Source organism: Coturnix japonica, chromosome 19 (assembly GCF_001577835.2).
Source record: "Coturnix japonica isolate 7356 chromosome 19, Coturnix japonica 2.1, whole genome shotgun sequence".
NCBI classification, from domain to species: Eukaryota; Metazoa; Chordata; class Aves; order Galliformes; family Phasianidae; genus Coturnix; species Coturnix japonica.
Window position 1 is genome coordinate 5,058,409 of NC_029534.1, and position 27,288 is coordinate 5,085,696.

Genomic DNA, 27,288 nt, shown 5'->3' on the forward strand with positions numbered 1-27,288 from the left:
TTTACATTAGCATGATTTGATGGCAGGAGGAGTTCTTCATGTGCTGTGCAGGGAGTAATGCATATACATGCACTCTGCATGGTTCTATCAGTCAACTGCCTTTGCTTGTTCTCTTAACCAACAATAACTATTCCATTAAATAAATATCACCAAAATGTTATATAGTTCCCTCCCCCCCCCCTTTTTTTTTTTCCATTTAATATAATTATTAAGATTAACAAAGTCTCATGTTGGAGATGGCACCAAGCACTGGTAATTTAGGTATCAAATACTGAGTTCTATGTAAATGTGGACTCTAAGCTGTTCCATTATCTCTGGATTTCCTCTGATTATTAGATTATAATGTCTCTGCCTCGTTAGCAAAGCACAGTTGTAATCCTGCTTACCTCGTTAGTTTTCTGATTGCATCTTTCTCCAACTCGGGAGTCGTTCTGTACTTTGTGGCATTGCTGATTTGCACGTACAGAATTCGGGGCTGGTTAAATAAGACGCTGTTTTGTTGGTGTGACCTTAACTCACCCTGCTTAAAGATCGGTTCCCAGCAGTGAACAGCCTGATTCAGAGGATCAACCTCCGGAAACGAAGGGATTCATTCATCTTGGGCAGCATCATTGGCATCTGTACCATCCTACTGCTGCTCTTTGCCTTCCATTGATGGATGTTCCCCCAATGGACTCTGCTAAACTCATCACCACCATCCCTCCCCCCAGCCAAGGGAAAGTGAGTGGGGGAAGAGATGGACTTCCAGCAGCCCGCTCCCCCTGGCTGGGGCTGTCAGCATGATGTCTAGAGTTGATGATGACAGACTGCAACACTGGTTTGGGGTTGAAGCTGCAGTGTTTCTCCTTCCCTGCCATACATCTTCCTTTGGTTAAATTGGGTGGGTTTTTTAATTGTTTTCCTCCTTTAGTCCCTTTCTTACTGCAAGGTAAGTAAATACGGCCACTTAACAACACCAGTAGAACAGCTCCTGTGCTCAGTGGTGCTGGGGAGGTGCATTGCTGACCAACAGGTGGGAACAGCAGGAACCCTGCTTTGCCTGCAGGCACTTTTGGGCACTGTTGTCCAGCAAGAAGAATATTGCAGCTTTAAGCCATCAGGTTGCTTTAACTACTAGCTACGTGTTCTGTAATTCTTTTTAACTCATGGTTGAGGTAATAGTTCTTTCTACATCGTTTGTGCTGTGAAAACTGTGCTTCACACAAACTCCTCAAAGAAAAGGATTGCTCCGTTCTCTTTTTTGCACAGAATCTGAATTAACCTCCCTCTAGGAGCAGTGATAAGGTTTCTTGTGGCTTTAAAGGGACTAAATGGGTCCCCTTCAGTCAGTGAGGGAGCACAGTGCCCTCAGCAGCTGCTTACCATCCATAGTGTTCAGTCATCTGAAAAGTGACCAAACGTGAGTTCACCTAAGAGCAGTCAGGATTTTGGCTGACGTCATAGAGGTCTTTATAAAGACAACGGCTGAGAAATCTATATTGTAATTTACATAAAGTTCTTCTAATAGCATTAATATTTTTACACTGTAAGTAAGATCTAATCTACACTGTCAGTTGGAAGTGAAAACGATGATGGTTCTACCTGAGGCGAATGCATCTGAGTGCAGAGGTTTTGGACACACCTCCTCATAGTGAAGAGTTGAATGTAAAATAGCAAACCAAGTTTTATTTACTGTTATATGGGGAAGTTGGTCCTGTCCAGGTGCACAAACCCTGATGTGTTTGTGTTGATAACGGATGGCAGGAAGGGCTTTGATATTGCAGAACCACAAACGATGGATTTTTCTTTCTGCTCTTTTTCTCCACCTGTCATATGATAACCCAATGAATCCCATTGAAGCACTGGAATGTCCAAAGGGCTTAATCAGCTCTTTTGCAGTGCTCCTAAGAGATTCCATGTATGCCATTGCCACGGATTTCAGGTACCCTCCAGGTTATCTTCCTAAACAGAGCCTAGTGGGACAGTCACAGTGTTGTGCTGCTTTCCTTTGGTCTAGGGGGGTTTGGGGTTTGTGCCTGTGTGGTGTGCAGCCCACACTGTCACCCCTAAAACGTTCGTATGGGTTGGAAGCTTATTCTGCAAATAAGGACTTTGTGCTAAAAGGTCCACAAAGGCTTCCAGTCTGTTGTCAACGGGATTAGAAAGCATCTGGAATTAATACATGTAAATAAAGGGTGATTATTTGGTTGATCTGGGAATATTCCTGGTTTGATATAAAGCGTTTATTAAAGGGCTTTAGGAAAAACCATGTTGGATAAAGGGAGTTCATTAATGAAGCTGTGTGTTGGGAGATCAGCCCTTATCTCCCCCATCCCATCCCATGCAGGACCCCAGCTGGCAGTTGTGCATCTGCTTTAGGATCTGTAGGATTTGGCTGCTCTGTGGAGGGCGCTCTGAGATCTGCACTATCATAAATAAACTCATTTCCTTAATCTGGTAACCCGTCTTTTTACTGGACTTAATTGTCGATTTGGTGCATATATTTAATCTTATTGTGTGAAAATGCTGCTATGGAAAGTATGTAATTATATGTAAACGGGATCGATTTTTTCTTTCATGTTACGAAGATGTTTTGGAGGAACTGATTTATTTTGGCACAAGATAAATATGCTGAATTATCTCTGATAAAGCTTGACTGGAAGTGCTGGCTCCGCTCCTTCCATGCGGTTCTTAATCTTTAGGAAAACGTGGTGTTGAACAGATTTCATGTCTGGAATTCCCAGCACTGTTGTAACTCAACCAGGTCCTGCTGTGGTGACTCCTCAGCCCTCAGACAGACCCCAGTGTTTGTGGCCGTGCTATTTCTGCCTGTCTGAGCCTCCCTCTCTGTTTGCTGGAGCCCATGGGCAGCACTGGGTGTGTGTTTGGTCAGCACTGAGCATTGTTGTGGCAGAACCGAGGATGTCAGGGTTCCTGCTGCCGTGGGGAGGCACAGTGGGTTTGTGGTCAATACTGAGCTCAAGAGCTTTGGGTGTCATCGTGCTGGAAGCTCCTTCTGGGTTCATTGCACTGATTGAGCAGAACCTTTTGTAGCTCTGACAGTCCTCTCTTTCCAAGGTCTTAAGGTTGCTGTGAGAAGAACTGGTTCCTCACTGGATGATGCTGAAAACGAAAGAGCAGAAGATCATGTTTGTAGGTGATGTAAAAGTTCCAGCTCTGTGCTGACCCTTCGTCCTCCAGGAGCCCCATTCCCAGCTGGGGAGGCTCCCATTTGGTCGGGTTCATTGGGCCTCCCCAAACCCAGCAGCTTGTTTGCCAACATCACCCCACGCATAACAACTTCTTATGTATTTTTGTTTGCCAAAACCTTTCATATGGAGCAGACAGGAGGGGTGATGGGAAGAAAGAACTCTGAAACTCCTTCTAAGAGTCCTGGATTACAGCAGCCCTCAGAGTGGGGGTCCTGTTTAACAACACACGGCCAAGGAGTGCAATGGGACAGAACTGAGCCCCTTACTGGGTGACATCAGAAATCCTGCTGAGATCCATGGGCTGGATGCACCAACCCAGCGCTGCACAGGGTGAGGAGAAGTGGTTTAAATCAACGCTCCCTCAAAATGAAACCACCATCACCATAAAAAAGCCATCAACCAACAAAACCTTCCTGACTAAACATCCCAGCCCGGACTTGTGTAAGTTAATTTCTGATTGTAGTTTCTGATGGCACTTTCTGATTCTTTTCTTTTTGCTTTTCACGGAGCTGCTTGAAGCTTACTGTATCTGTAATTACTTTTCACCTATTGTGCATTCTCTGGATGTAATTACAAAGCTTTGATATGTAATTTAATAATAAATGAGGACTCTAAGCAGGGTGCTTGGTTCTTCTCCCGGGGCAATTTCTCTCTCCCCGGCTCCAGTGAAGAAGCAGACATTGCAGAGCTCATCTCTGCAGTTTGGGGTTGATCCTGGATGTACACATGGGTTTGTTTGCTCCTTCTGTGCCACAATGTGTTTCTCTCAAGTTGAGCTCTATGAAGGTCTTGATGCATCCATAATTTAAAGCACGGGTTCCCAAATCTGCACCCAAACTGGGGCCGACATGGAGCTGACGGACTATAGGAGGTGTTGCTCTTCCCTCTTTTTAATCCACTTCTTTATGGTTTGGTTCCTCTGCTTCCTCTTCACAGCACAACACCAGGCGTGGACCTGCACTTGGAGCTCAGTGCAAGCAGCGTGGAAGCCCAGAGCCATGAACCACAGCATCTCATAACAGCACCCACAGTCGGCTTGGAGCTGCCCCTGCATGAGCCGCAGCCTGGGGAGGTGCTGCAGCAGTGATGAATCCCTGCATCCCTCGTGTGCCTGCAGACTGATGGGGGTGAGCAGTTCTTCCTTCAGGGCAGCTTTGAGTCTTCTTGCCTGGAGAGCTGGCTCTGGGATGGCTCTGGGTTCTCAGAGGCTGCTCTGCCTGCAGACGGGAAGCGCCGTTTGTTTTCCCAGTTGCTGCACTGGTAATAAGTGGTGCATAAAATTCCATCTTCGTTTGGATTAGGAAGTAAATTATTAATGGGGTTGAATCCTTTTTTTCCAGCTCCCTGTACATTCAATAATTTATAGTGGCACAAGCATCAGAGATACATTTTTAACCATGCACCTCCCAGCGCTCTGCTTGGTGTGTGTGCTCAGCTCCTCCATTTCCTGTCACCGTTCCTTGCTCCTAATGGGACCCTGAGGCTTTGCTAACCCACTTTTGGAAGCACTGCTCTTAAAGGAGGAGAGGTCTGGCTGCATTCTGACTCCCTCCACCATTTAAAGCAGCGTTTGTAGTCCTCTCACTGTGCTTTCTTCTTCAGAACCGCCACTGAGGTCTGTCTGAATCCTCACCCCGTGATGTGCAGTGCTGGGAAGCAGATCGCAGCCTCTTCAGGTGCTGTTCCTCACCCTCCTTGCCCATCCCTGTCCCACGCACTGCTCTTGGAAGAGGAATCAGAATCCTTCAGCTTGAGTCCTGCTGAAGATGCTCCTGGAGGAGCTGGTGGCCTCTTGCTGCACATTGCAGACCCCGCAGGTCCCATTTTGCTGCTGTTTGTGCAGTGGAAACTTCCTTCCAGCGCTGCCCAGACACACAGGCTGCTCCCCGGCCCCGTGCTGAGCTGGCTGTGTTGGTGCTGAGCCATCACATTCGTACGGCCGCCTTCGCTCGGAGCTCTACAGGAACAGCGCAGGTGGAAATAAAGGAGCTGCGAGGAGTCCCAGAAAGTGCTGAGCGGTGACAGCATGACAATTAATTCCATTCCAGGTTAACTGTGCAGCAGGAGGACGTGCCATCAGTGCAGGGTGGTGCATCCTCATGCTCCGGTGGCACAGCGCTGGGGGCAGCAAGCGGTTTCCCCATTGCTCTATAATGGAGTTCCCTCTGGGTCAGGCGTGTGTCACCAGAGCTAAATTTACCCACAGCCATCAGCGAGGTGGGGCGGTGAGTCAGGCTGTGACAGCCTCATGGCAGCGGGTGGAGGGGGCTGCCAACCCCCAGCAATAGCCCGTCCCAAATCAGCATTCAGCCCACGGTGCACACAGAGCAGGGCAAGGGAACAGCCAGCTGCTATTCCTGGGTTTCCCGATGTTTGGGGGAATTTGAAGAGTTTCCAACCTCTATTTTGGTTTAGAAACGTATAAAGGAGAAACAAAGCTCACATTTGGGAGATGAATGAGTTCATCTTGTCTGCATCCAGGAATACTTCAGCTCTGCGCTGCTGTGGGAGGAGGGGGAAGAGGGATGCTGCCATGTGGGTTGGGGCGCTGAGAGCTGGGGTTTAACAGACGGGCTTTGAGGAATGGCACCTGAGACCAAATAATGGGAGAAATTCCTTAGGACCCGCAGGCTGCAGTCAGCCATCCCTGTGAGCTCATCAGGAGGAGGCGTTTTGATGGGAAGGCTCCATTCCCCCCTCTGTTACAGCTGGGTAAGGTGTCCTTCAGCAGCTCCAACTGTCCTGCAGAATGGAGGCAATGGGGGCCTTTGGTCGTCACATCTCTGTGCTCAGCTCAGGGAGAATCCGTATGGCTCTATTTTAGGAAACCTGGAGATCCATCAGCAGCCAGCAGAAGGAAAGGGCTGAGTGCGGAGTTATGGGTGCCAGAGCAAATCTGGACGTCTCCCCATGTTCCATTGGGAACTCCCATGGAAAGCAGCTGGGGAAGCGGTGACTGACTTCGTGTCCTTCACCCAAACCCCCAGACCTCACCCAAACTCATTAGAGGTGAATGGAGAGCTTATGGTGCTCAGCGAGAACCATATCCATGCGGAAATGGGATTCAAACCTCTCGCTGTTCCTTCTCCTATCTATTATACATGAGCCATCAGAGCAGCGTATTAATAAAACAGGAGTGAAAGCACTTGGCACTGCCCTCTCCTTAGCAAAACAGCGGAGCAGAGGCCGTCAGCTCCCACCTTTTGAGGTCTGGAGCTCCATCTGCCCATTGCTCCGGGGCAGTGGTTGGTGCTGTGGCTGCACCCAGTGGAGGGAGCACTCTGTGCTGCGGGTGATGGGATTCACACTGGGAAAATTCTGGATGTGGCAAAGAAATAGGGTTAATATGTTCAGAATGGCTTAGTGTGGTGCAGAGCCCAATGGGAGATGGTGTTGTGATAAAGGGGAAGGGCATGGAGAAGGCTGGTTAGGTCTGTGTGCTGCAGGACTGTTCAGGCAGTACCTCGTGGTTCTGAAATGCAGGTGATGGATCCACAAACCACAACTGCAGTTTTTGTCTTTTGAGATAAAAAATGAGGGATTTGGCCCTACCACTGCCGACCAACAGCCCAAAGCTCTGCTGGGCTCCTTCCTACAGCCACCATTTGGGATAGGAATGAGGGGATGGAGGAGGCTGCCCAGGGCAGTCGTCCATTCAGGAGATCTGTGGTTTTGATCAATAATTTGAGGATTTGGGTTTGGAACGTGTCTGCATTCTCTCCTCATTGGCTGTGCAGAATGCAGAGCTGCAGAGGTGAGGCCTGGTGGCCACAGTGAAAACCCTGCATTGCTCTCAGAATGGGGAGCAATAATTAAACCAACACCTTGAATTTGATATATTGCTCTCGTTTAGACAGAAGAAGCAAATCCGGCTTTGACCATGCATGTTACATTTTAATTCTTTTCTCATGCCAAGAAATACAAAGGAAGTATATAAGGTACACCATATCATCCCGCAGAAAAAGAAACATCCACCAACAAGGAGATTCCCGGAGTGTCCATGGCACCGGTGAGTGCTCTTCCAGTTGGGCTCCAAGGATTGGGGCTGCACCCTGGGATACCCCCTGCTTTGAAAAGGCTGCTCCCCTCCTCCCCCCCTCCCTCCCCAATCCCCTTGGCTTGTCCCCAAGCATGGGAGATTTTAGCATTGCCAAAATGAAAGAGTGCACGTGGAAAGAAAATAATGGGCCTTCAGTCTGCAATCAGTTCACGTTGGGCAGCAGGTGAGCGGCCAAGTGCTGGGATGGGGCTGGGGGCGCTGGGGATGAGGTGATGGGAGCAGCCCATAGGGGTGGCTCAGCCCCATCCTGGGCTCAGACCAAACAGGAATGAGGTTGGTGTTTAATTGGCAGCAACTGGAAAGGAGTGAAACAAATTAGGAAAAGGGAAATCATCACCTATACAGCAAACTGGGAAAGCTCTTCTGTCATTTGCCTCCCTTTGTGCTAAAACCCTCCTGGTCCCCTCCACCAGCAGGTATCAGTTGGACACTGAGAGCTGTGCATCCCTTCTGCCCCACGGTCACTGCATCCTGCAAAGAGCCTGGTTGAAACCGCAGTGCTGCAGAGAGCAGCTCCTGGAGAGTCCCACAGCAAAAGCTGTGTGCAGGATTGGGCTGCAGAGCACACAGGGAGCTTAATGGAGTGTGGGGAAAGGGTCCGGTTGGTGCTGGGAGACTTCTGGCACAGCACAGGAGGTGGGTTGCAAGGAAGGAAAACATTTTGTGTGGCTGGAGAGACGTTCGACTGTGTCTTAAGTGTGGGATGAGGACCACAGAGATGTATTGAAGAGTGCAGGGCGGTGCAGTTGTATCCAGCCAGAAAGGAGATGAAAAAAGGGAAGGAGTTGAGGTGTCTTTGTGTTGTATGGGGTTTTTTTTGTTCGTTTGTTTGTTCTTTACTGGAAAGCTGTTGCTCTCTCCTGTGCTCAGATGGGTTCTGGTGCCTCTGCTGTCCCTGCAGCCCTGCTCTGTACATCCTCAAGGTGGTCCTGGTTTGCACAGAGCCCTCTAGAAGCATCAGCTTTAAAGGAAGGATGCGTTTCCTCCTGTTTATGTTGAGGAGGAGAAAGAACTGTTTTCTTTTCTGAGCTGCTGGCACACGTGACTTGGAGCAACTTTGCCATCTGTGCGATGAGAATAGAGCAGCCCTCACCGCGGGGCTGCAGCCGTAGCGAAGCACTTCAGGCCGTGAGCTGGAAGGCTTTGTGTAATGCCAGGGCAGCATTCCATCCTCCATTTGGTGCTCTCAAGTGCTGCAGTTTCCCCCATGTGCTGATCCATCTCCTCCTCGGGGATCCCTTCTCCAAGAGGGACAGGACATCAGGTGCCAGTGGGCTCTGCACACAGCCAAGCACAGAGCTTCTCCAGCCCTGAGCAAGCAAGAAATGAGTCGCAAAAGGCAGGAGGAGAATTTGGTCCATTTTCAGAAGGTCACAGTTTGCAATGAAGCGCAGGCCAAGGGGCGGGTGGGGGAGGCAGTCCAGGAAAGTGCTGTAGTACCCTGCTATTGCTCTGAGTCCCTGCAGCCCCTTTGAATGTAAAGGAAAACATAATGGTGGCCGCAGGGATTTGGCTCTCCTATCCCCTGGGTTCAGATTAACTCTACCCAAAGGAAACAAGGAGCAACTGAACAAGTGACAAAAGAACAGTCCCATCTACACCCCTATGGTATGAGGATTTATGGCTCTCCCTGCTGCCTCCCCACCTGCCCCATGCTCACCAGTTTGGGAAGGATGCAAGCACAGGGATGCTCGGGGGCTCCTCCCAGTAAATCACGATGTACAGCAGCCCCCACATGGACAAAGACCTTGGACGTGCTGAGTTTGGTTTGGGGGTCTTCCAGGTAGGGTGCCCCAAAACCACCCCACGTCCCAGGGCAGTGGGTGCAGCTCCCACATCTGTCATTTGGAATTGCACCAGCAAAGTTTTGCTAAAAGGAAGGCTTGGCCAATGCAAAGCCGATGGGCACAGCCAGGAGCCATTTGCAAATGTACAGCCTTGCACAGCCTGCACAGGCAAATGAAATGCCAACGCCAGCATCAGCCCACAGTGGGAACAGGGATGTCAGATGGGGCTGCATGGTGTGGAAGACTTGGCTGGGAGCAGCGGGCCCTGGGAGGCTGATGGGAAGCAAAAAGTCAGCATTCTTTACATGTTGTTAAATACAAAATGTTAAAAAATAATAATACTCATGGACCCGAGCCCAGGATGCTCCAGTGATGCTGGAGGTGTCCGAGGTGCAGAAGAGGGATAATGAGAAGAGTAGGACTCTGAGCTCCTCCATCCCTCTGAAGATCCCCTGGAGCCCTCAGTTGGAGCCCGGAGGGGTGAGTGGAGATGAGTGTGGCCATAGGGCCAGGTCTTGCTGCAGCTCTTGTGTGACGAATGCGACCCAGCAGGTAGGAGGGCTCTGCTTCTCAGTGCTGCTGCCACGGGTTAACAAGGACAGGTGGCATTAACCTCAATTTGGGTGCATGGAGAAGGAAACATGTGGTTGCACGGAGAAAGCGTGATCCCTTCCGCTAGCGCTGCGCTCCCACATGCAGCAGCGCCCTGCTCTGCCAGCCCTGACATCTGCGTGCGATGGAGGGGCGTGGATGGATGAGCAGACACGGAGAACATTCCCAAAGGCATGCAAATGGTCACTTTTTCAGATGTCTTTTTTTTTTGTGTGTTTTTTCATCAAAAATACAAAAGCACCCACCATGTCTCCAAGCACCGCCGCGCTCTGCAGCTCACCCTCCTCATGCATGGAACACCACTCTGTTCCCGGTGGCAGTTTGAGCTTTTGGGTGGTTTTTGTTTGTTTGTTTGTTTTTGCAGAGATAGAATTCGATGATTTAAAAACCAACAACCCCCCCAGAACGACAAAATTCTTAGGAGGATTCCTCAAAATGCTGCGGTCCGTCCTTATGTTTTCCTTCAAACAAGCTTCGGTCTGGAATCTTCCTCCTCCTTCTCCTGTCCATCCCCCAGCGTGGTCTCCCCACCCCGTTGGAGGGGAATGAGGTAGTGGATTTCCCCTTCTCCTCTCTGCTCACATCCAGTTCTTGTCCCTCGTCCCCTCGCCATGTGCCCATCCCCGTTCATCCCCACAAGGCGGTGGAGCAGCCACGCACATTCCTCCAGACGGGCTCCGCTGTCACAAGTTTTTGTTGCAAGGCTGAAAGTAAAAAAACCCCAAAAGGAGCACTGTCTTCCTCCTCTTCGAGGTATTTGCATGCTACGTCTTCTAGGAAACTGTAAAACAGAAAGAAGGTCTTAGGGCAGCTTCCAGCAGAGGCACCCCTGATGCCGTTGGGGTTTGGGCCGTGCAGAGGGCGAGATGTGACATTCCCATGTCCCCAGGTGCTCTGAGAAGCTGGTTTTGTGATTGGGAAGGTCCCCACACACCCTGGGATGGCACTACTGGGCAGGCTGACTCGTGGCCCCAGTCCCTTTGCATTCATCCCATTACAGAAACCCACCTCAGCCTCGCTAAGGTAAGTCCTTGGGTTATAGCCAAAATATCTTTTGCCTGGGGGATTTTATATGGGATAGTAGAGGAGGACCTCAAATTCTGGTCCTATTTCTGCTGCAAGCAACCCCTTCTTTGGGGCATGTTGCATGTGTGCTGTTGGTGGTGGATGCATCAGCCCAGCATGTGCTCGGAGCCTCCTGCTGGGTGGGAATGATGTGACCCGTGGGCAGGAGTGTCCCATAAACTGCCCAGGGAGCCCCATGGGCAGGGGAAAAAAAGGAGAGGTCTCTGCTTGAGTCGGGGAAATGAGAAGGAGGTGTTACCTCGGACGCTGAGCGAGATGTAGAGCACGATGATGATGGTCCCCAGCACGATGGACACGATGCTGAGCAGGCGGGCCATGCGGCCCAGGCGCCGGGCTCCATCCACATCCCCCTGCTGCCCGCTGTTCCGTGACTGAGGGGAAGCATAGAGAGAAGCTCCTGAGAGAGACTGCAGCCCCAAAATTCAGCAGCTGTGACACCAAGGGACATGGATTGGACCTCAGCCCATTGGTTGTCTCCTGCTCCCCATGTGTAGGATGGCAATGAATGGGTTCAGGTCTGCATTTAGGTGAGAGATCCCCAGGCTGGGATGGGAGGTGTTGACCAGCAATAACCACCCCTCTCTGGAGCTTTTATGGGGAAAAAAGGAAAACAGCAACTGGAATTTGGGACTTTGGTCCCGAAGGTAATACAGTGATGGTGGGCTGGGATGAGGAAGGCAGTCACTGGTGGTCTGGGGTCTGTAGGGGATGGAGGGAGCTCTGAGAGCTGGAACCTTCAGTGGAACCAGCTGAGAAGGGTTTGAGAGGGAGAGAAATAGAATGAGGAGCTGTAAGGTCCATTGGTGGTGTTCTCAGCTGTCTGGGGAGGCTTGGGGTAGGGAAAAAGCATAGGGGAGAGAAGCAACGTGGGCAAAGAAACAAGAATTAAGGATGGAGAAGTATCAAACAATTGCACTTTCCTTTCCAAAAATGTGCATTTCAGATGCCTTGTGCCATGTGTGAGCTTCCTTGTATTGAAAACAAAGGAAAACGAGCAGCTGGGAGAGCCAGCACAGCTCCAACTCCATGCAGCTCCATTACCTATGCTGCCCTCAGCTTGCATCACCCCATAAATGGCAATCTGGCATCACACAGCCAAACCATTGCACTGATGTTGAGCTCAAAACCTCATTCCCTGTGGTTCCCTACAGCACACCTGGCAGACAACCCCCAAAATCCGCGGTAGGCAGCCAAGAGCTTGTTTGCATTGTAGAGCAGGAGGGGAGGAAACGAATCCCCATGGGAAGCTGCAGAGGGACAGGGGAGAATACAGACATGCAGCGATTGATGGGGTCCCTGAGCTGCTCGCTGACAGCTCCCGGCATTTGGGATTTTTATAGGCTCAGATGTTTGTAACCAAGTGTAATGTTTTTGCAGGGTGTGGGTTAGATTGCGGTGAAACACATTTGCAGCTCTAGCTGTCTTCCAAGGAAAATATATGGGCTAACAGATTCGACATATTTATCACTACAGAATCTGGAAGTGTTTAGTGATCGTTTATCCTGAACTATTCTGAAAAATACATCAGCATCGACGTGGCGTGTTTAGCAAGCATTTGGTTCTGCACATATATTATTCATCGGAACAGTTTGATTAAAGACGCTTCCTATCAGCCACCCTATGATTTTGTGTTTTTTTTTTCTCCACAAAACCATGACTATTTTCTTTATTAATCGAGATGCAGAGGAGCCCCAAAGGGCAACGCGCCAGCATGGTGCTAAAGGACTTGGTGTCAAGGGGAAGCTTTTAGGGAATACAGAGCTGGGACTGGAAGGGACCCACATCAAAACGCATGGAGCCAGGTGAGTGCCATCAGGAGAGCCACCCTGTGCCAGTCCCAGGGACAGAGAGACAAATGGTCTCAGCCTCTCTCCATTTCTGAACTGGCTTTGGATGTGCTCTGCTGAGTGCCACCCGTTCCTCAGAATCAGTCATTAATCTTCCACACTTGCATTTGGATGAAGAAAACATTCCAAGGGAGGTATAAATCACCGCCAGACTGAGATAGATGAATGCACCATTTACATGAATAACACAGTTTGACTTCTCCCACACCGCTCTGTAGCAGCAGTATGGATTTGGGGCACCCCGTTTTACTCGGCGTGGGTTCTCACTTTGTGTTTCACTCCCCCTGATCTGCTCCTGATGTTGGGCACTGCTGGGTGAGCTCTGCACTCCCATGGGACTCTCTCTTTTCCAAGCAGACGCACCCCAGGAGCAATGGAGGAGCCCCCAGGTTGCTCATTTCCCCAGGACCACCAGGAGCAGGAAAGGCCTGAGGGCTGGAGCTTATTTGTTTCCCCACCCCTGGCCATGGGCCCTATGGGGATCTGAGAGCAGCATTTGGAAGAAAACAATGATTTATGAGACACTAACTCCACAAAGCATTCATTTGCTTCCTTCTCTGCTCGCCGCTTATTGCCCAGCAAAGCTTTCATGTGCAAAAAAGCATTGACTTAGGAAAGGAAAATACACAATTGCAGAGCTAGAGGGAAGTCAGCGCGCTGCCGGGAGGCTGCCCACCCCCCACCAGGGGGGGTACCTGGGTGCCACAAGGGTTTGAGGCGGCTGTTCATCCCTGGTTCTGTGCTGTAGGGGAATGACGCCTGTGTATTCTGGGTGGAGAGCACAGGGTGGCTTTTCCTGAGCATTTTGTAAGATGAGATTTGCCTCCGTTGCAAATGCATGGTAGGGAGGGTGGCTGGGGGCTGTGCAGCAGCAGGGAAAGGGGGTGGCCGTGCTGGCGAGGTTCTGCTGAGACAAGTGGGAGGCGGCTGCCTTTCTTCTCCCCTGCTCTGATGTCGGTGTGTTTGCTGAGGTGTGGGGGATATTTAATGGAGAAAAATTGCTTTTTCGGGACAACTGTGGGAGCTGCAGGTGCAGCCTTCCTCCCTTTGAAGTGTCTGAGAGCAGGAGTGAGCCCCCTGCCCGGGTCCCCCCGGTGCTGCAGGGTTGGGTTGGGCTGCTAAGGGGTGGAGAGAAGGAGAGCCCTCGTCTGTGCCTCGCTGCTCCATCCCGGTGGGGAACTGGGCTGCCCGTGGACACCGGGAGAGGGCATGGAGTCAGGGCAGGGCGTGCCTCAAACCGCATCCCAAATCCCCCATCCTGAATGAACCCACATCCCAAGTACCAAACCACACGTTCCAAATTCCAAATCACGTATTTCCAAATCCCACGTTGCGCATCCCAAATCCCGAATCCCACACCCCGTGAGCCGTCCCAGAGAGCCCCAGTCGAGACGTGCGATCAGCAGCACAACCCTTCCGAGCTCGGAGCCCCAAGAACCCATTTCTTTGCTCCGAGCCCCGCCCGGCCGCTCCCCGCCCCGATCCGCCGCAGCACCGCGGACAGCGCCGCATCCCAATGCCGCCCGTCGGGGCCGCACTCACCATGATGGAGAAGACGAGGGCCACCACGTTGATGGGCCAAACGGGGCAGAAGCAGGAGAAGATGGCGAGCACCAGGTAGTCCCGAGGGCGGCCCTGGTCGGGAGCCGCCGTGCTGGTGGCGGTGGAGGAGGCTCTGCCCAGGCTGAGCCGGGACGGCGACAGCGGGGCCGCCTCCAGGTGCCCGACCGACACCGACTTGTAGGACAGCCCGTGCCCGTTGCGCTCCGCCTCGCCGGCCAACGCGGCAGTGAAGGACTTGGAGCCCCGGAGGCCCTCCCGGCCCTCGGTGGCCGCCAGCAGCTTCTCTGTCTCCTGGAGGCGGCTGGGCAGCACCGTGCCCGAGCCCGAGCCGGAGCCCGAGCCCGCGGGCGGGGCGTCGCCGCTCGCCATGGCCCGGCGGAGCGGGCTCGGAGCTCGCCCCGCCGCCGCCGTTCTGCGCTCGGGGCTCGGCGCCCCGCGGGAGGCCGTGCCGGAGGAGGGGCCAACGGGGCTCTGCCCGCGGGGCAGGAGCAGGGCAGCGCACCGCCCCCGGGTTGGCCCCGTTCCTCCCGAGGAGGGGACGCTCGCCGGGATGCGGAGGGCTGAGGATGGAGGGGAATCCCCCCGTGGGATCCTCCCACCCACCCCCACCCGCGAGGTTCCGTCCCGCCCCGCGGAGCCCCCCGCGCTCTGATCCCCGGGCACAGCAACGGGTGCGAGGGGCGGGATGGAGGATGGTGGCAGCCCACCGAGCCTCCTTCCAACGGCGGCTCTTCCGTCACCGGCTCCGAATTCTCCCTCTCCGTTTTGCCGGGGGATTCCCGGGTGCGGATTGACACCTGCGGGCCCGCCCCGTCCCCGCTGTCACTCTGCGGGGACCCAAAGAGCCGCTGTCCCCCGGCCCCTCCCCAGCACCCCCCCACCCCGCAGCCTCCCGACAGCAAAGGGATCTACATTTTGTAACCGTGAAGCTGAGAGCCTCGATGGTCTCAAGGGTTTTGCCTTTCCCCTGCTCTCATCTCTCCGAGCATCTGCTTCCATCCGTTTTGCTTTCACACCAAAATGTGGGGTAAAAACTGAAAATAGAATTGCGATGGAGAGGCTGGGGTGGGCGTGGGTTTGATTTGGTTTTCACATCTCTGGGTCCTGGTGTTTCTGAGCTCACATCCCGTTATATGAGCGTTGGACACAGGCAGAGCCTCGCCCCGTAGCAGGGGATGCTGATGGAAGACATAGGATTTCTCCAGCAGCCATAGCTGCAGTCCTCCTGGAAAGGGGAACATCTGCTGGAGATGAAAGCCAAGATGTCTCACACCGGCAGCGCTTGGAGGAGGATCGTTTGCTAAGCAGAGAGCTCTCCCTCCTGGCTGCTAGCGGCTTTCCTCTGCCAGGTTCATCTCCCATGTCCCCCACCCCACGCTGGGACTAAGGGAGGAGGAGGACTGGCACACGAGGAGCTGAGGGCTGAGTCCCCCCCATCCCATCCCCAGCCATGAGCTCAGTGCCAGACCATCCCAGAGAACCACTTTGCAGTCACCAGGAGGAAGCGCAGACTTTTTAAAGGCAGACATCTGTCTCTCTTCCCTCCTGGTCCAGGCTTACAAATCTGAATGGGCACCAATATGTGCACCAACGGGCTTAGCATTAAAAGTACAACCCAGTTAACCTTTCCCAGCTCCCCTAATTCATCAGCTGGAACCAGAGCCAGGGGCTTTAGTGTGATCCACACGCACCATCTGTCCACATCGCACACAGTAACAACCAGTGCCCCAGTGCTGGGTTTTTAAGTCATGTTTTCTCACAAAGCAAACAAAAGAGAATAAATAATTGTCACAATTTCCAGCAGAGAAACCTCACAAGAAAAGAAACCGCAGAGCTGGCCCTTCCTTGAACAGAAAGCAACCTCCTCCACGCTTCCCAGCTCTGAGTTTCCAGGCTTTGCTGGGCTCGTGGCACTGCAGCTGAGCTCCACGTCCCACCATTCCCACACAGAGTCCCAACCCACTCCCCACTTTGTTACCTTCCCAGCTCAGCCTCACCCTCCCTGCTCTGTGGCTCAGTGGATGGGGAAGCACTGGAAGCCAGAGCTCTGCAACCCCCCCAGCTGCCAGGGAAGCGGTGCAAGCGGGAGGGCTTGCAGGTTGCTTGTGTGCTTCTGCTGGCTCCCCATGGGGTAGAACACAGGGCTGGCTGCTGGGTGATCCTCCTGCGGGCTCTCATAGCACTGGAGCTGGCTCTCGGGGGGATAGCAGCCATAACCCACAGCACTGGGGGGCACAAGGCAGCCATCCCGCACGCCCTGCCTGCGGCACTCGGAGTGGGTGCAGGGCCAGCAGTGCAAGGACAGGGACAGAGCGGCGATGCGGTGGATGGCTCTCCGCAGGGTGGCGATTTTGGAGAGCCTCTTGCCGCCGAGGTCGTGCTTGAGGGCCAGCCGCAGAGCGTTGAAGGCTTGGTTGTAGTCCAGGATCCTCTTGCGTTCCCGCACATTGGCTGCCATCCTCCTGGCCTTGGAGCGCACCGGCCTGCTCCTCTTCCTCACCTTCATCTCCTCGGCGTCTCCCAGGCAGGCGGTTGCATTCCTCCCCTTAGGAATCCACATCTCCTGCCTGCAGCACGCTCGCGGTGCAGCCCCCTGCTCCAATTCCTCATCCGAACCTTTGGGCTCTCCCAGCCGTGCTGCAGCTTCTTGGGACATGGCTGTAGTGGGCAGGACAGAACAAGGTGCTGTTGTGGTCCTGCCTCCCCCAGGGCTGCCACACACTGCTCTGGGGTCAGGCAGCCAGCCCTAAAAACCCCACTGCCGTCACGTGGCTCCATCCCAGCCCCCAGGTGCTGGCCCTGCCCAGGGGTTTCTCCCAGTTAGAGACCACTCAGATCCTCAAGTCCAGCCCCAGCCCACCCCCACCGTGCCCACTAATTCCTTCCCTCAGTACCACATCAGTGGGCAGGTGGCAAAGGAGCTGAAGCACTGTCTGCCTCCCCACATTTGCTTTTGGTGGAGAAGATGACTCTCCTCGTGCCCCAAATCTCCTTGTTCTCCACAGACTGATTTCTAAATCTCATTGTTCCCCATGGGTCTCCCAGCCATGGGATGTAGGGTCACCAGGAGGGCCGGGCAGCTTGGAGTTGCATTCCCTGCCCCTTTGCCCACCTTTTCATTACAGAGCAGCTGCTAAATGCCCTCCTGCACACGGGGTAACGATGCTTTGAAAAATGGCTCTGGAGAGTCATTGTGACAAATTGTCGGGGCTACTGGTCAGAAGCCGAGCCCTGGGAGAACATGGTCCCCTTTATCCATCCCTTCTTATCTGATCATCCCGCAGTGGGGTTGATCAATGGCCACAATTAGCTGGGCTATTTGTCTATTGCTCTTCTCCTCTCTTGGCTCTTTGAAGTGGGAGCTAATTTAGGTGCCTCTGCTTCAGGAACCCCATAAATCAGGAGCCAGGGCCTCGGGGAGCAGGGAGGATGAGGCAGTGGGACTTCAAAGGGAAATGAAGCTTGCAAATAGCTCTGAGCACTCACCTGTGCTCACTGTGACCCTCTTGTTCTCTCAGTGGCCTTCTGGTCCCCCAGTCCCTGCAAGCTGCAAGTTCAGCTCAGGAATCAAAAGCTATTTAATTTTCTGGGGGGCGATTTGATGCCAGAGACTTAGGGAAATACCACTCTGTGATGCCATGGGGCTGCTTTATTGGTGCAGGGGGTTGGGCCATGCACGTAGAGCTGACACAGAGCTGAGCACATAGACGTGCCCGTGGCCCCTATCATACCTTCATCCTACCCAGAGCAGTAGCCATGAAGCTTTGCTGGCCCCAGACCGGCAGGGACTCAGCCCCAGCTCTCAGAAGGACCGGACCATAAATCACAGCTCGTCGGATGCCACCTGCCGCCTGTAATTAGCACAGCCCGCCGGGTGTCCCCACCTCATCCTGGACATTTCCTATCTACGTGCCCATTACTGGGTGGGCAGGTGGGGAGGGACACCTGCCTGGGGCTGCTCTCCCAGTCCCCCCTGATTTATTGCTTTGAATTGGGGAGATTTATGGGTTGGGATGGGCAGCCAGAAATGTGGTGTAAAGCTCTGCTGGGCCGTCTGCATGGCAGGTGATGGAAGGGCTGTAATTATCTGTCGCCACATATAAATCATGTGGGTGCTCGTGGTACCCCCTCCTCCTCCATCTGCTGTAAAGGGTCTCAGCACTGAGGATGGACTGTCTGTCTAGAATAGGACAGGGCATTGCTGGGCACTGTCCTCACCTGGGCACCAGTGTCACTTCTGTCACTGGCCCCACAGATAAGACTCCCCACTGGGAGTCTCTGCCCCACAGTCCCCAAGGGGAGGCTGTGCCAGGAGGAGCCCCAAAGCTCAGCTGGGTGACACGGGAGCAGCCACCGTGGGGACAGGAGCAGGAGCAACCACTCTGGGGATGGAGGAGGCGGCTGTTGCGACACTTCCTGGGATCCTGCGTCAATGAATAGGGTGCTTTCTTCCTGCTGGGTCACAGCCAGGTGGCAACAAAGGACACTGGCTGTGAATCACCGTCCTGAGTCACCCACACCTCCCTCCCGTGGCAAAAGGGAAATGCCATTCCTTTGTGGGGCGTGGGGAGCAAAGCACAGTGCACCAAGCCAGGTGTCATTGTCAGTGATAACAAGCCAGGTATCACCATCAGAGTGTTATCATGCCAGGTGTTATCATCAGAGCACCACCAGCCTTGGGGTGCTGATGGCCCCAAGCCCAGCACATGGGTTAGGATAGGGCGGCTCCACGGCACGGGCACTACTCAGTGCCATTGAGGCTCACATCTTGCTGGCTGAGAAGCAGCTCTTTGCAGTGTGTGGGATGATTTGTGCCACTTGGTTCGTTGCTCTGATGCTGCTGGCACCAAGCACTGCCACATCTTAGCACCTCCCGGTGTGTGTCAGGAGCTCCAAGGTGGACCCTCACCAGGAAGGGCTCAGACCAGCTGTGGGTACACGACCCTCTCAGTATCCTCCTAAAACGTGTCAGGAGACCCCAGGTTGCACCCTGAGCAGGAAGAGCTGCTGCTACAGGCGTGGGCCTCCTTTAGCCTGGGGGCGGCTCCCTCCGATATTCCAGGAGTGGACGCCGAGCTCCGGCCGCAGAAAGCCGCTCTGAGCCGGGCCAGGCGATGCCGGAGGGAGGTGGCAGCGCTACGCCCGCCCCGTCGGGGCCGTGCCGAGGAGGAGCGGCCGGGGGCGGGATGGAGGGGCCGGGCGGGAGCCGACGTCAGGGCCCGCGGCGGTGGTGGGGGGCGGAAGGAGGAGGAGGAGGAGGGGGAGGAGGAGGAAGGCGGCGGGGAAGCCCGGGGATGGCAGCGGGCGAGGAGGCGGCGTCCGTGGCTCGGGCGGACTTTGCCCGACACTGGCAGGAGGAATTCCCGGGGGAACCGGCTCCCCGCATGGAGCTGGGCTCGGTGCGGGCCATGGAGCGGGAGCTGGAGCGATGCCGCCGGCACCTGCGGCGCCTGCAGCGAGCTTTGGCCGAGGAGCGCTTCAAGGTGCTGTACCTGGAGGCGGCCCTGGCCCGCGCCCCCCCGCGCCCCCCGGCCCTGCCGCGCCGCCGCCCGCCCCCCGCCGTCCCCCGAGGCAGTTCCCCGGAGGGAGGCAGCGACGGCAGCTCCGGAGCGGAGGACGCGTCCTCGGCAGGTGGGTGGCGAGGGGGGCCTGGCAGCGGGGTTGCCCCCCCCCGGTACGGAGAGGGGTCGTGCTGCCCCGCAGCCCCCGCGCCAGCTCCTCACCGGGCTGTCCCCGTTTGCACGGTCAGGGGTGTCCCGTGCTGTCCATCCGGACAACCCTCATGTGCCACATCCGAGGACGTCATGCTCGTGTCCCCCCACCCTGTGCCATCCCTGCACATGGTCGTTCAACCCGTGCCACGGCACAGCAGCGGATCCGACAGTCTCCGCAGGATGTTCCCATCGCACCGCCACGAGCACCGAGTGCCCTTGTGCCTCAGTTAACGCCACCCCCGGCCCCGTGCTGTCCTGCTCTCAAGGGCATCCTGTGCCAAGGCCCCGTCCTTGGGCTGACCCCATGCGGCCACTTCTTGGTGAGGTGCCACCGGCCCAGCAGCCCAGCTCTGGGGCTGGGATGCTGCACAAAAGCCACTTCCTCCAGGTGTGTCTTAGCTCAGGGGTGTGAAGTCCTGCAGCCTCTAAGGATGACATGTGAGGTGTCCAGGCATCCCGAGGACACACTATTTTGCAAGCTGCTGCATGTTTCATGGCACTGAGGGCGCAAGGAGCCAACACTGTCACATTGTCCTACTTCCAGTGGCCTGGAAGTTGTTATTGCATCATCCTGTGTGCTTTCATCCCGATTCAAACACGGCCCTGACAGCCAGAAGATGGCACTTATGTCGCTGACTCTGCGACTGACTTGCATTAGTTTTGCTCCTGCTCAGTTGGTTGGGGTTGGTTTGTTCCCTGCCCCAAACAAACTGAGCCCAAACAATCGGCTCCCAGAGCTGGGGGCTGAGTGGGTGATGGTGACGGTGACAGTGATGGGCTCTTCCCAGCATGTTCCATGCCATTGCTTGGCATCAGCACTGCTTTGTTGCGCATTATAAGGGACTCAGTGTGTGCTGACATTTCACAGCAGAGTCTGAGCATACAATAAGCAGCGTGTGGCTGATGATTGGATCCCCCTTTCTAGTTACGTGGCTCATTTATTGCTCTTGCCTTTTCTTCTCACTTCTCTTTACTGTTCAGCTGTAACAACCAATTCCTGATTGCAGTGATGCTTCCCAGCTGTGCTGTGCTGTGGTTGGTGTGTGCTGTCTGGTTTGGGGTCCCCTGGTATTTTCATGAAGTTTGGGGCTCTCCTTTTGTAGGCGGCCGAGCTCACAGTAACGTAATGCAGCAGCGCTGGGTATTGTCTTTGTAGGAATTACCATGGGAAACACAGTGGTTTCCGTTAAGTAGCTTGTGATTAATCTGATTTAAAGCGAGGATATCTGCAAGATGCCTCCGTCTGCAGCTATTGCGTGAGAGGAGGGCGTGTGACAGCCAGATATGTTGATGCTGGCATTGGAGATAACATCCGTGCCAGCTTGCTTAGGACTGGCCCAATCAAAGTGTCAGCAAACAGATGGCTGAGAGGAAGTGTGCGAAGGGCTGGCATTCCCTCCATCTGACCATCACCTGTCCCTGTGCTGGGGACTGAGAAGGGGGCTGAGGGGATGCTCTGTGCTCAGTGTTTGGGCTGCAGTCAGGGGAAGGACACCTTCATGCTGGGTTTCATTGCTGGGAAGTTTAGGAAGAGGTCTGCTTTGCGTGAAGCTGCTTTGCTGCATGAACTCCTCTTGAGGACACACTGCAGCCCAGCAGGATGAGGGCAGAATGTTTGGTGTCAGGTACAGCACAGCAGGATGCTGTGAGTAAAACCCACATTCCTCCATTATCTGTAATCACATCTCGTGGCCTCTTCCATGAGCACAACCACCCCACGTTCGCTGTGACCTTGGGAAGTGTGACCCAGATCCTGGGGGCAGCAGTGGGGTCCCTATGGCACAGTGGTAGTGAGCACAGCCCCAGTGGAGCTGAGGCTCATCCCTACTCCAGGAGCCCGTGTTCCCTGCTGATACTTCATCCTTCTCTTGTAAGGTCCCCAAAAGCCCTAATAAAAAGGAGAACAGGAAACAGCACGTGGTCCGAGGTTTGTCTCCATGCATCTCTTTCTGTCCTGAGCAGCTCATGGTGTGCACGAGGTGACAGAAAGTGAAATGTTTTGCCGTCACTTTGCAGCTTCTCTGTACTTCCATTTCTCTCCCTTTACAGCAAGGAGGGGCTTCAGGCAGGAGCTGAAGCTGTAGGTGTGTGGGTGGCCCCAAGCCTGGCCATGACATCTGTGTCCTCTTTATTTTTTAACTTCGTAGTGTTTTCCACTGTTGGAAAAGTGTTTGTTTGGCTTTGAGTGCGCTGTGAGTTCCTCTTCTGGTCTGGGAAGGACATGCAGAGCGGCAGTGTTTAATTTTAACTGCTCAGGAGGGAACAAAACCCCAGCATGTGTGTGTGTGAGCCCTGCCTGGGACCTTTGAACCGTCCCCATCTGCTGTGGGGCCCAGCGCTGTGCTGGGAGGTGCAGGACACAGTGCTTTTCCAAGCACGGAGCTGCCTGGAGATATGGGGGGGGTCTGGGGAGGTGACACTGGGGCAGGTTGGTACCATTAATGAAAACTGTAAAGAAGTGCCCTGCAGGGCCTGAATACATTTGCATTGTAAATCCTACTGTGGCTGTGAAATGTGTTTTGCTTTTCTTTTCTTTCCTTTCTTTTTTTTTTTTTTTTTTGGTGGAAAGGCCCTTTTTTTTAGGGCAGGGAGGTTTTTGTTGGGGGGGTTCCCCCCCCCCCCCGTCAGCTGCAGGAAAACTCTTTTTCCCGTTCTCTGCTGGTGGGGGAGGTGTTCCCTTGGGTCCATACAGGGATCCCAGGTTAGCCAAGGGCTAAAATGTGCATCTGGCCAGGAAAACTGGTACATTTACCCCCAGCATCTCCACGTTCCTCCTGCAGACCTCCTGACGGTGTCCACGGGAGCAGCAGCTGCTGGACATGGGTGCTGCTGTTGGGGTGCACTCATATTTCCCCTCCTCGCCTCTAAAAGGCATCTTAAAATAGGCTCGGCTTTGCCATCCCTCCTGTCTTTATCGGTGTTTGCTAAGCAGGAGGATTTGCATATGTAGATGAGCAGCAGCGACGCCTCTCGGCTCCCTTGGATGTGTTTCAGCTGCAGAGCCTGGCCTGGGGCTGGGCGGGTCTGCCCTGCGCTGAGCCCCAGCCGAGAGCTTTGGGATGGTGCAGAGCTCTGGCAGATGGAGACCTTTGTGCTCGGGGCGGGCGCTTTCTTCCCGAGTTTCCAGCCTCTTTCTTCTTCTCTGCAGCCCCCCGCCTTGGTGCTGGGGTTCCTCCAGCCTCTCTCGCTCTGCTTTTGGTTGGATGTTCTCCACCGATTCCTCCTCCCCCTCTCTTTCCCCTTGCTGCCCGTCCGCAGCACCCCAGGGCCGCGTGGCTGTGGTTGGAGCATCCTCTTGTGCAAGAGCCCAGAAATAGCAGTGCGTGGGCTGCCCGGCTGCAGCCAGTGGATGCTGGGCTGGTGGTGAGACATCCAACAGGGCACGGGGCTGCAGCGTGGGGGCAGCAAGCCTGGGATCTGTCATAAGAACGTGCCCAGTAACACAAGCTGTTGTGGGCAGAGGCTGTTGGTGTGTGTTGGAGTGTGTGGTTCCCACTGTAGGAGTGTCCACACTCTGGGTGTCCACGCTGCGGCACTGCTGCTGGGAGTTGGGTGTGCTCCATGTGCAGGAGTAGGGTTGTGTTTGTTTGTTTTGGTGTGGGCGTTTGTTTGTTTGCAAAGGCAAATAGAGTGGAGTAACCGAAATAAAGCACAGGTGTTTGGCGCAGCTGGTTGGCCCACAGGATGTGTGTTGGCTACATGTAGCCATCAGTGGTGGCATGGGGATGGCATTGCTTTGGGCATCTTGGTGCATACTGAGTGTTTCCTTCACCCCAAATTCATGCGATGTTTCCATATGGCTCCAAATGGCTCCTACCTCCATGGAGCAGAGTTGGCCTGTGTCCTTTGCTCCCTTCCTGAGCATCTCTGAGCTGCAATGTTTGCTGCTGTCGCTGCTGGCTCTTTTAGTGGGGTTCCCTTGGTTTCCCCCCAGTGCTGCTCAGGGAGGCATGAGGTTCCACACTCATGCTGATGCACAAGGGGAGTGATGTAGGCATACCATGCACAGACACTCAGCTGCACAGGAGATGCTGAGAGCTGCCTGCCCTCGTTCATTGCAGGGCTGTGCTGGTGCTGCATCCCCCCAGTGGTGCTGCTGCTCCTGCACGCAACATCTTCTGCTCTTGGGGAGGATGTGTGTGCTCAGCTCTGCACCTCGCCACTGTGGGGGCCTGGTTCAGCTGTGCCTATGTGTGCATGCCTGCTCCCTGCTGCAGACCAAGCAGCTGCTGCCACCTCCTCCTCCTCCATCTCCTCCGTCCCTATCTGCAGCCCTGGCTTGTGCTGCGTGGGCTTGGACAGCGCTGACAAAGCGCAGGGGTTGGGAGGATGGAAGTGGTTTTGTATCAGGACTGGTTGTGTCTTGCAGTCGTTCAGGTAGGGGCTCTGGGGATAGGAGAGCAGTGGACGTACTCGCTGTGTGGGGCAGTGTGTCACTACACTGCCTGTCTCCCCCAGGCACCATATGTGGCTTGGGGAGGGGAGCTGTGGCACCAAGCAGTGCCAGGGTGCAGAGTGGGGTGCAGGGGTCCTCAGGTCACTCAGAAACATGAGGGCTGGGAAATGGCAGCACCTCCAACACTGACTCAGCACGTGGTGACTCAGCCCGTGGGGGCTGGATGCGGCCCTCTGGGGATGTAGGGCTGTGCCTGGGTGGTACTGTGCGCTGTTGACTGCACCAAGCTGTGCTCCCCAAAATGCATCCACGTGTCCTGCACAGCATCATCCGTCCCACATAGCTCCCATCTGTCCCCATCACCTGGGCTGAGCCCATCCCCATGCAGGGCAGGATGTGGCTGAGGGCAGTGCCTTGGGATGCCACCCGCACCAGTGGGACGAGGGCAGTGGTGCGGGTGCGGGTGGGAGGAGGGCAGGCTGAACGCTTGGCTGGCGTGGTGACATATTGGGGTTGATGACTCTGGCACTTTGTATTTCCTTTGGCTACACACAGATGGGGAGGGCAGTTTAACCCCTGCCTGCCCATGCCAAGCTGTGTCAGCCCTTTGTGGGGGCAGTGGAGGGGTCCCTGGTTGCTGGCTCCTCCTGGAGAGAGGGACTAGGAGGGGTCTGGGAGCTGGGCATCCTTCCGCTTGTGAGGTTTGGCTGGGATTGGGGCATCCTTGGAGTGTGGGGGTGAGAGTGAGGTTGGGGCAGAGGTGAGTGCTCCCGTGTCCCCCCATTGACTCCGGGGTTGCCTGGTGCTCTGTTTGGAGCCTCGCACCATCCCCACCTCCTGTCCCCAGGCACCGCGGGGGGCTGGCTTGGCTGCGTGCGGGGGACGCAGGGCTCGGCTCCCCCCGGCGAGGCAGAGGCGGGAGGCGGGACGCACTGCCATCGCCATCCAGCACCTCCTTCCCTGGGCTCCCTTGGCAGAAGAAGAACCGCTGTGCGGCCGGGCAGGCAGCATTGCCCTGCTCCCAGCCAGCCCCCGCCTGGGCCTGCAGCCCCCCGCCTCCCGCCCTCGCTGCCTTTGTTGTGAGATGAGAGCCGGCTGGCGGGGCTGAACGCCGAGCATGGAGCCGCTGAGCCACCGTGGCCTGCCGCGACTGTCCTGGATCGACACCCTCTACAGCAGTACGTGCTTGGGGTTGGGGGCCGGGAGGGCTCAGGGGGACGGGTACCCCCACTATCTGTTGTGTGATGGATGGATGATGTGCTGGTGATGCTGAGCTGAGGGTGGGCAGCGGGCAGGTGATGCTGGTGGGGGCAGAGCTCCCCCATCCCTCAGCATCCCTCACACCATGGCTGCATTTGCTGGGGTTGGAAGTGGGGATCGGTGTCCATTGCAAGGGGAGGTAGTGGTACTGGTTTGGTGAGGCTCGCTGGTGCCAGAGCAATGTGACAGTGTGCTCTGCCCATGGGGTGCCTTGGGACAGGGGTGATGCTTCAGACCCTGTCTCTCAGTGGCTCTGGGTCGTCTCTTCTCCCCCAGCAGTGATTTTAGCAGGAGGGTGCAGTGTAAATGCAACCCCGTGATAGTGGAACCCGAGGGTTGGCAGCAGGGAGTCCCCTACAGCAGCGCTGGGGCTGTGAATCCTTCCTGGCCCCATGGATGGGCAGCCAGGACCTGGTGTGGGAGGAATAAACTGGTCCTGGGACACCTGGTGCAGGCATCAGCATCCCAGGGAGCCTGGGATAGAGCTGGGAGATGGGGGGCTTGGGTCTCTGCCTTACGTTATGGGGAGCACTGAGACTGCGCGCACTGCTGGGTGATTTTTGGGGTGCGAGTTCTCCTGTGGATGATATCTGGGAAGTGGCTGAGCGTAGAGCCTGGCACTTGTGGGGCAGGTTTGGGTGGGGAGGCAGGATGGGGATCAAGTGGTAATTGCATATTTGAACTTGCAATTCATGCGCTTGTGAACCCAGAGCTGGGGTTGATCAGGGGGGCACAGTGTGCAGGGCTGAGTCCTCTGAAGTTTTCCATCCCAGATCCTTCAAGGCAGACCCTTGCAGTCTAAAGCATCCCTCTGTGCCAGCTTGTGCAGTCCTCCAGACCCAGCCTCCCTGCAGCTGCCTCCCTGCAGAGCCCACAGCGCCAGGGACTGTCAGGATGCCCAGGGATAGTGGCACTTGGGATCGGTGAGAGCTCAGCACTTGGGCTTGTGAGCATCCTGGGATGCTTTGCTGGCAGGGAGGATGCAGCGTGGGTGCAGAGGAGATGGTGTTTGTGTCGAGGAGGCCTGTGGAGGCAGGTCTGAGGCCAGCTCACGCATCCTGTTGTCATGGTGAATTTTCACCCAGTAAAAACGTGGCATTTTCCCAAACCTTGCAATCTGGGAATGGCAGAATCTGCTTCCCCCCCACCGTAAGGATGTTGAACTGTGGGAATGGGATAGGGCAGGTGAACGTTGAGCTGTGCAGAGCCTTGGATGCGGTATGTGCCCAACTGGGAAAGCAAAGGAAATGCCACACTGTGCTGCTGTGACAGTGCTGTCACCTGCCCGCTTTGGGAGGAGCCAGTGGCCGCCCTTGGCCACGCTCACTCTCAGGCATCATTTCACTGGCATCAGTTTGGGTAACAGAGCTGAGATGTGATTTTCCACATGGGAACATATTCCTGACCCCATCGTGCTGTGGGACACCAATGGTGCAGGTGTCCCTCAGGCACAAGCCTGTGGTGCTGGGGGCTGCAGCACTGCTGAGGGAACCCAGGCTATGACTGACTTGGGTGAGGGGCTCTGGAGTGGGCTCTGATTCCTCTGTCCCCACATCTTGGGTGGAGCAGGAGGGTTTCCACTGCTGCTGTGGAGCAAAAATAGCTCTGGGTTTGGCATGGGCACAAGAACAGGCTGCAGGGGCAATGCAGCTGCAGGAGGAGGAGGGAGCAGTGCAATTTGGGCTTGCTGGGCTCTGCAGGCAGGGCCGTGCAGAGGACAGGCCCTCAGTATCCCCTATGCGTGGGCAAGGTCCCCTTCCCATGATGGCATC

General features: G+C 55.1%; 4 protein-coding genes across 8 annotated transcripts in view; 2 read left to right on the forward strand and 2 right to left on the reverse strand.

Moving 5' to 3' along the window:
- Window positions 1–8,531, forward strand: part of GOSR1 (golgi SNAP receptor complex member 1) — a 25,857-nt gene extending 17,326 nt beyond the window's left edge. For 2 of the 4 annotated variants that reach the window (XM_015880893.2, XM_015880894.2), the window contains exon 9: window positions 531–3,806. In XM_015880893.2, coding sequence (XP_015736379.1) covers window positions 531–655 — 125 coding nt within the window. In that variant the 3' untranslated portion in view covers window positions 656–3,806. Of the gene's footprint in view, window positions 1–530; window positions 3,807–4,127; window positions 4,319–4,793 lie in introns of those variants that run through there. The other 2 variants (XR_004309316.1, XR_001559007.2) reach the window with 2 other exon arrangements.
- Window positions 7,065–14,592, reverse strand: TRARG1 (trafficking regulator of GLUT4 (SLC2A4) 1). The gene is made up of 3 exons (XM_015880896.2): window positions 14,126–14,592; window positions 10,975–11,107; window positions 7,065–10,431 (listed from the first exon to the last, which is right to left on the reverse strand). Exons 1-3 carry the CDS (start codon window positions 14,513–14,515, stop codon window positions 10,424–10,426), a joined length of 531 nt encoding a protein of 176 aa, XP_015736382.1. The 5' UTR covers window positions 14,516–14,592; the 3' UTR covers window positions 7,065–10,423.
- A 1,196-nt stretch (window positions 14,593–15,788) lies between these two features.
- On the reverse strand, window positions 15,789–19,646 carry BHLHA9 (basic helix-loop-helix family member a9). Its single transcript, XM_015880895.2, has one exon. The coding sequence runs from the start codon at window positions 16,800–16,802 to the stop codon at window positions 16,161–16,163; it is 642 nt and encodes a 213-aa protein (XP_015736381.1). The 5' UTR covers window positions 16,803–19,646; the 3' UTR covers window positions 15,789–16,160.
- Window positions 19,647–19,651: 5 nt separating this feature from the next.
- Window positions 19,652–27,288, forward strand: part of ABR (ABR activator of RhoGEF and GTPase) — a 29,908-nt gene continuing 22,271 nt past the window's right edge. Inside the window, exon 1 of one of the 2 annotated variants that reach the window (XM_015880693.2) lies at window positions 19,652–19,777. Coding sequence is in view for 1 of the 2 variants with exons in the window: in XM_015880694.2 (XP_015736180.1) it covers window positions 25,374–25,434 (61 nt within the window). In the remaining variant the exon portion in view is untranslated. Of the gene's footprint in view, window positions 19,778–25,242; window positions 25,435–27,288 lie in introns of those variants that run through there. The other variant, XM_015880694.2, reaches the window with a different exon arrangement.

What these genes read in the sequence shown, in the direction of transcription:
- BHLHA9 (XM_015880895.2), bottom strand. Translation starts at nt 16,802, where the DNA reads ATGTCCCAAGAAGCTGCAGCACGGCTGGGAGAGCCCAAAGGTTCGGAT.
- TRARG1 (XM_015880896.2), bottom strand. Translation starts at nt 14,515, where the DNA reads ATGGCGAGCGGCGACGCCCCGCCCGCGGGCTCGGGCTCCGGCTCGGGC. An exon ending in CCCTCGTCTTCTCCATCATG is followed by an intron (nt 11,108 to 14,125) that starts GTGAGTGCGGCC and finishes GCTTCCCCTCAG; the next exon opens with TCACGGAACAGCGGGCAGCA.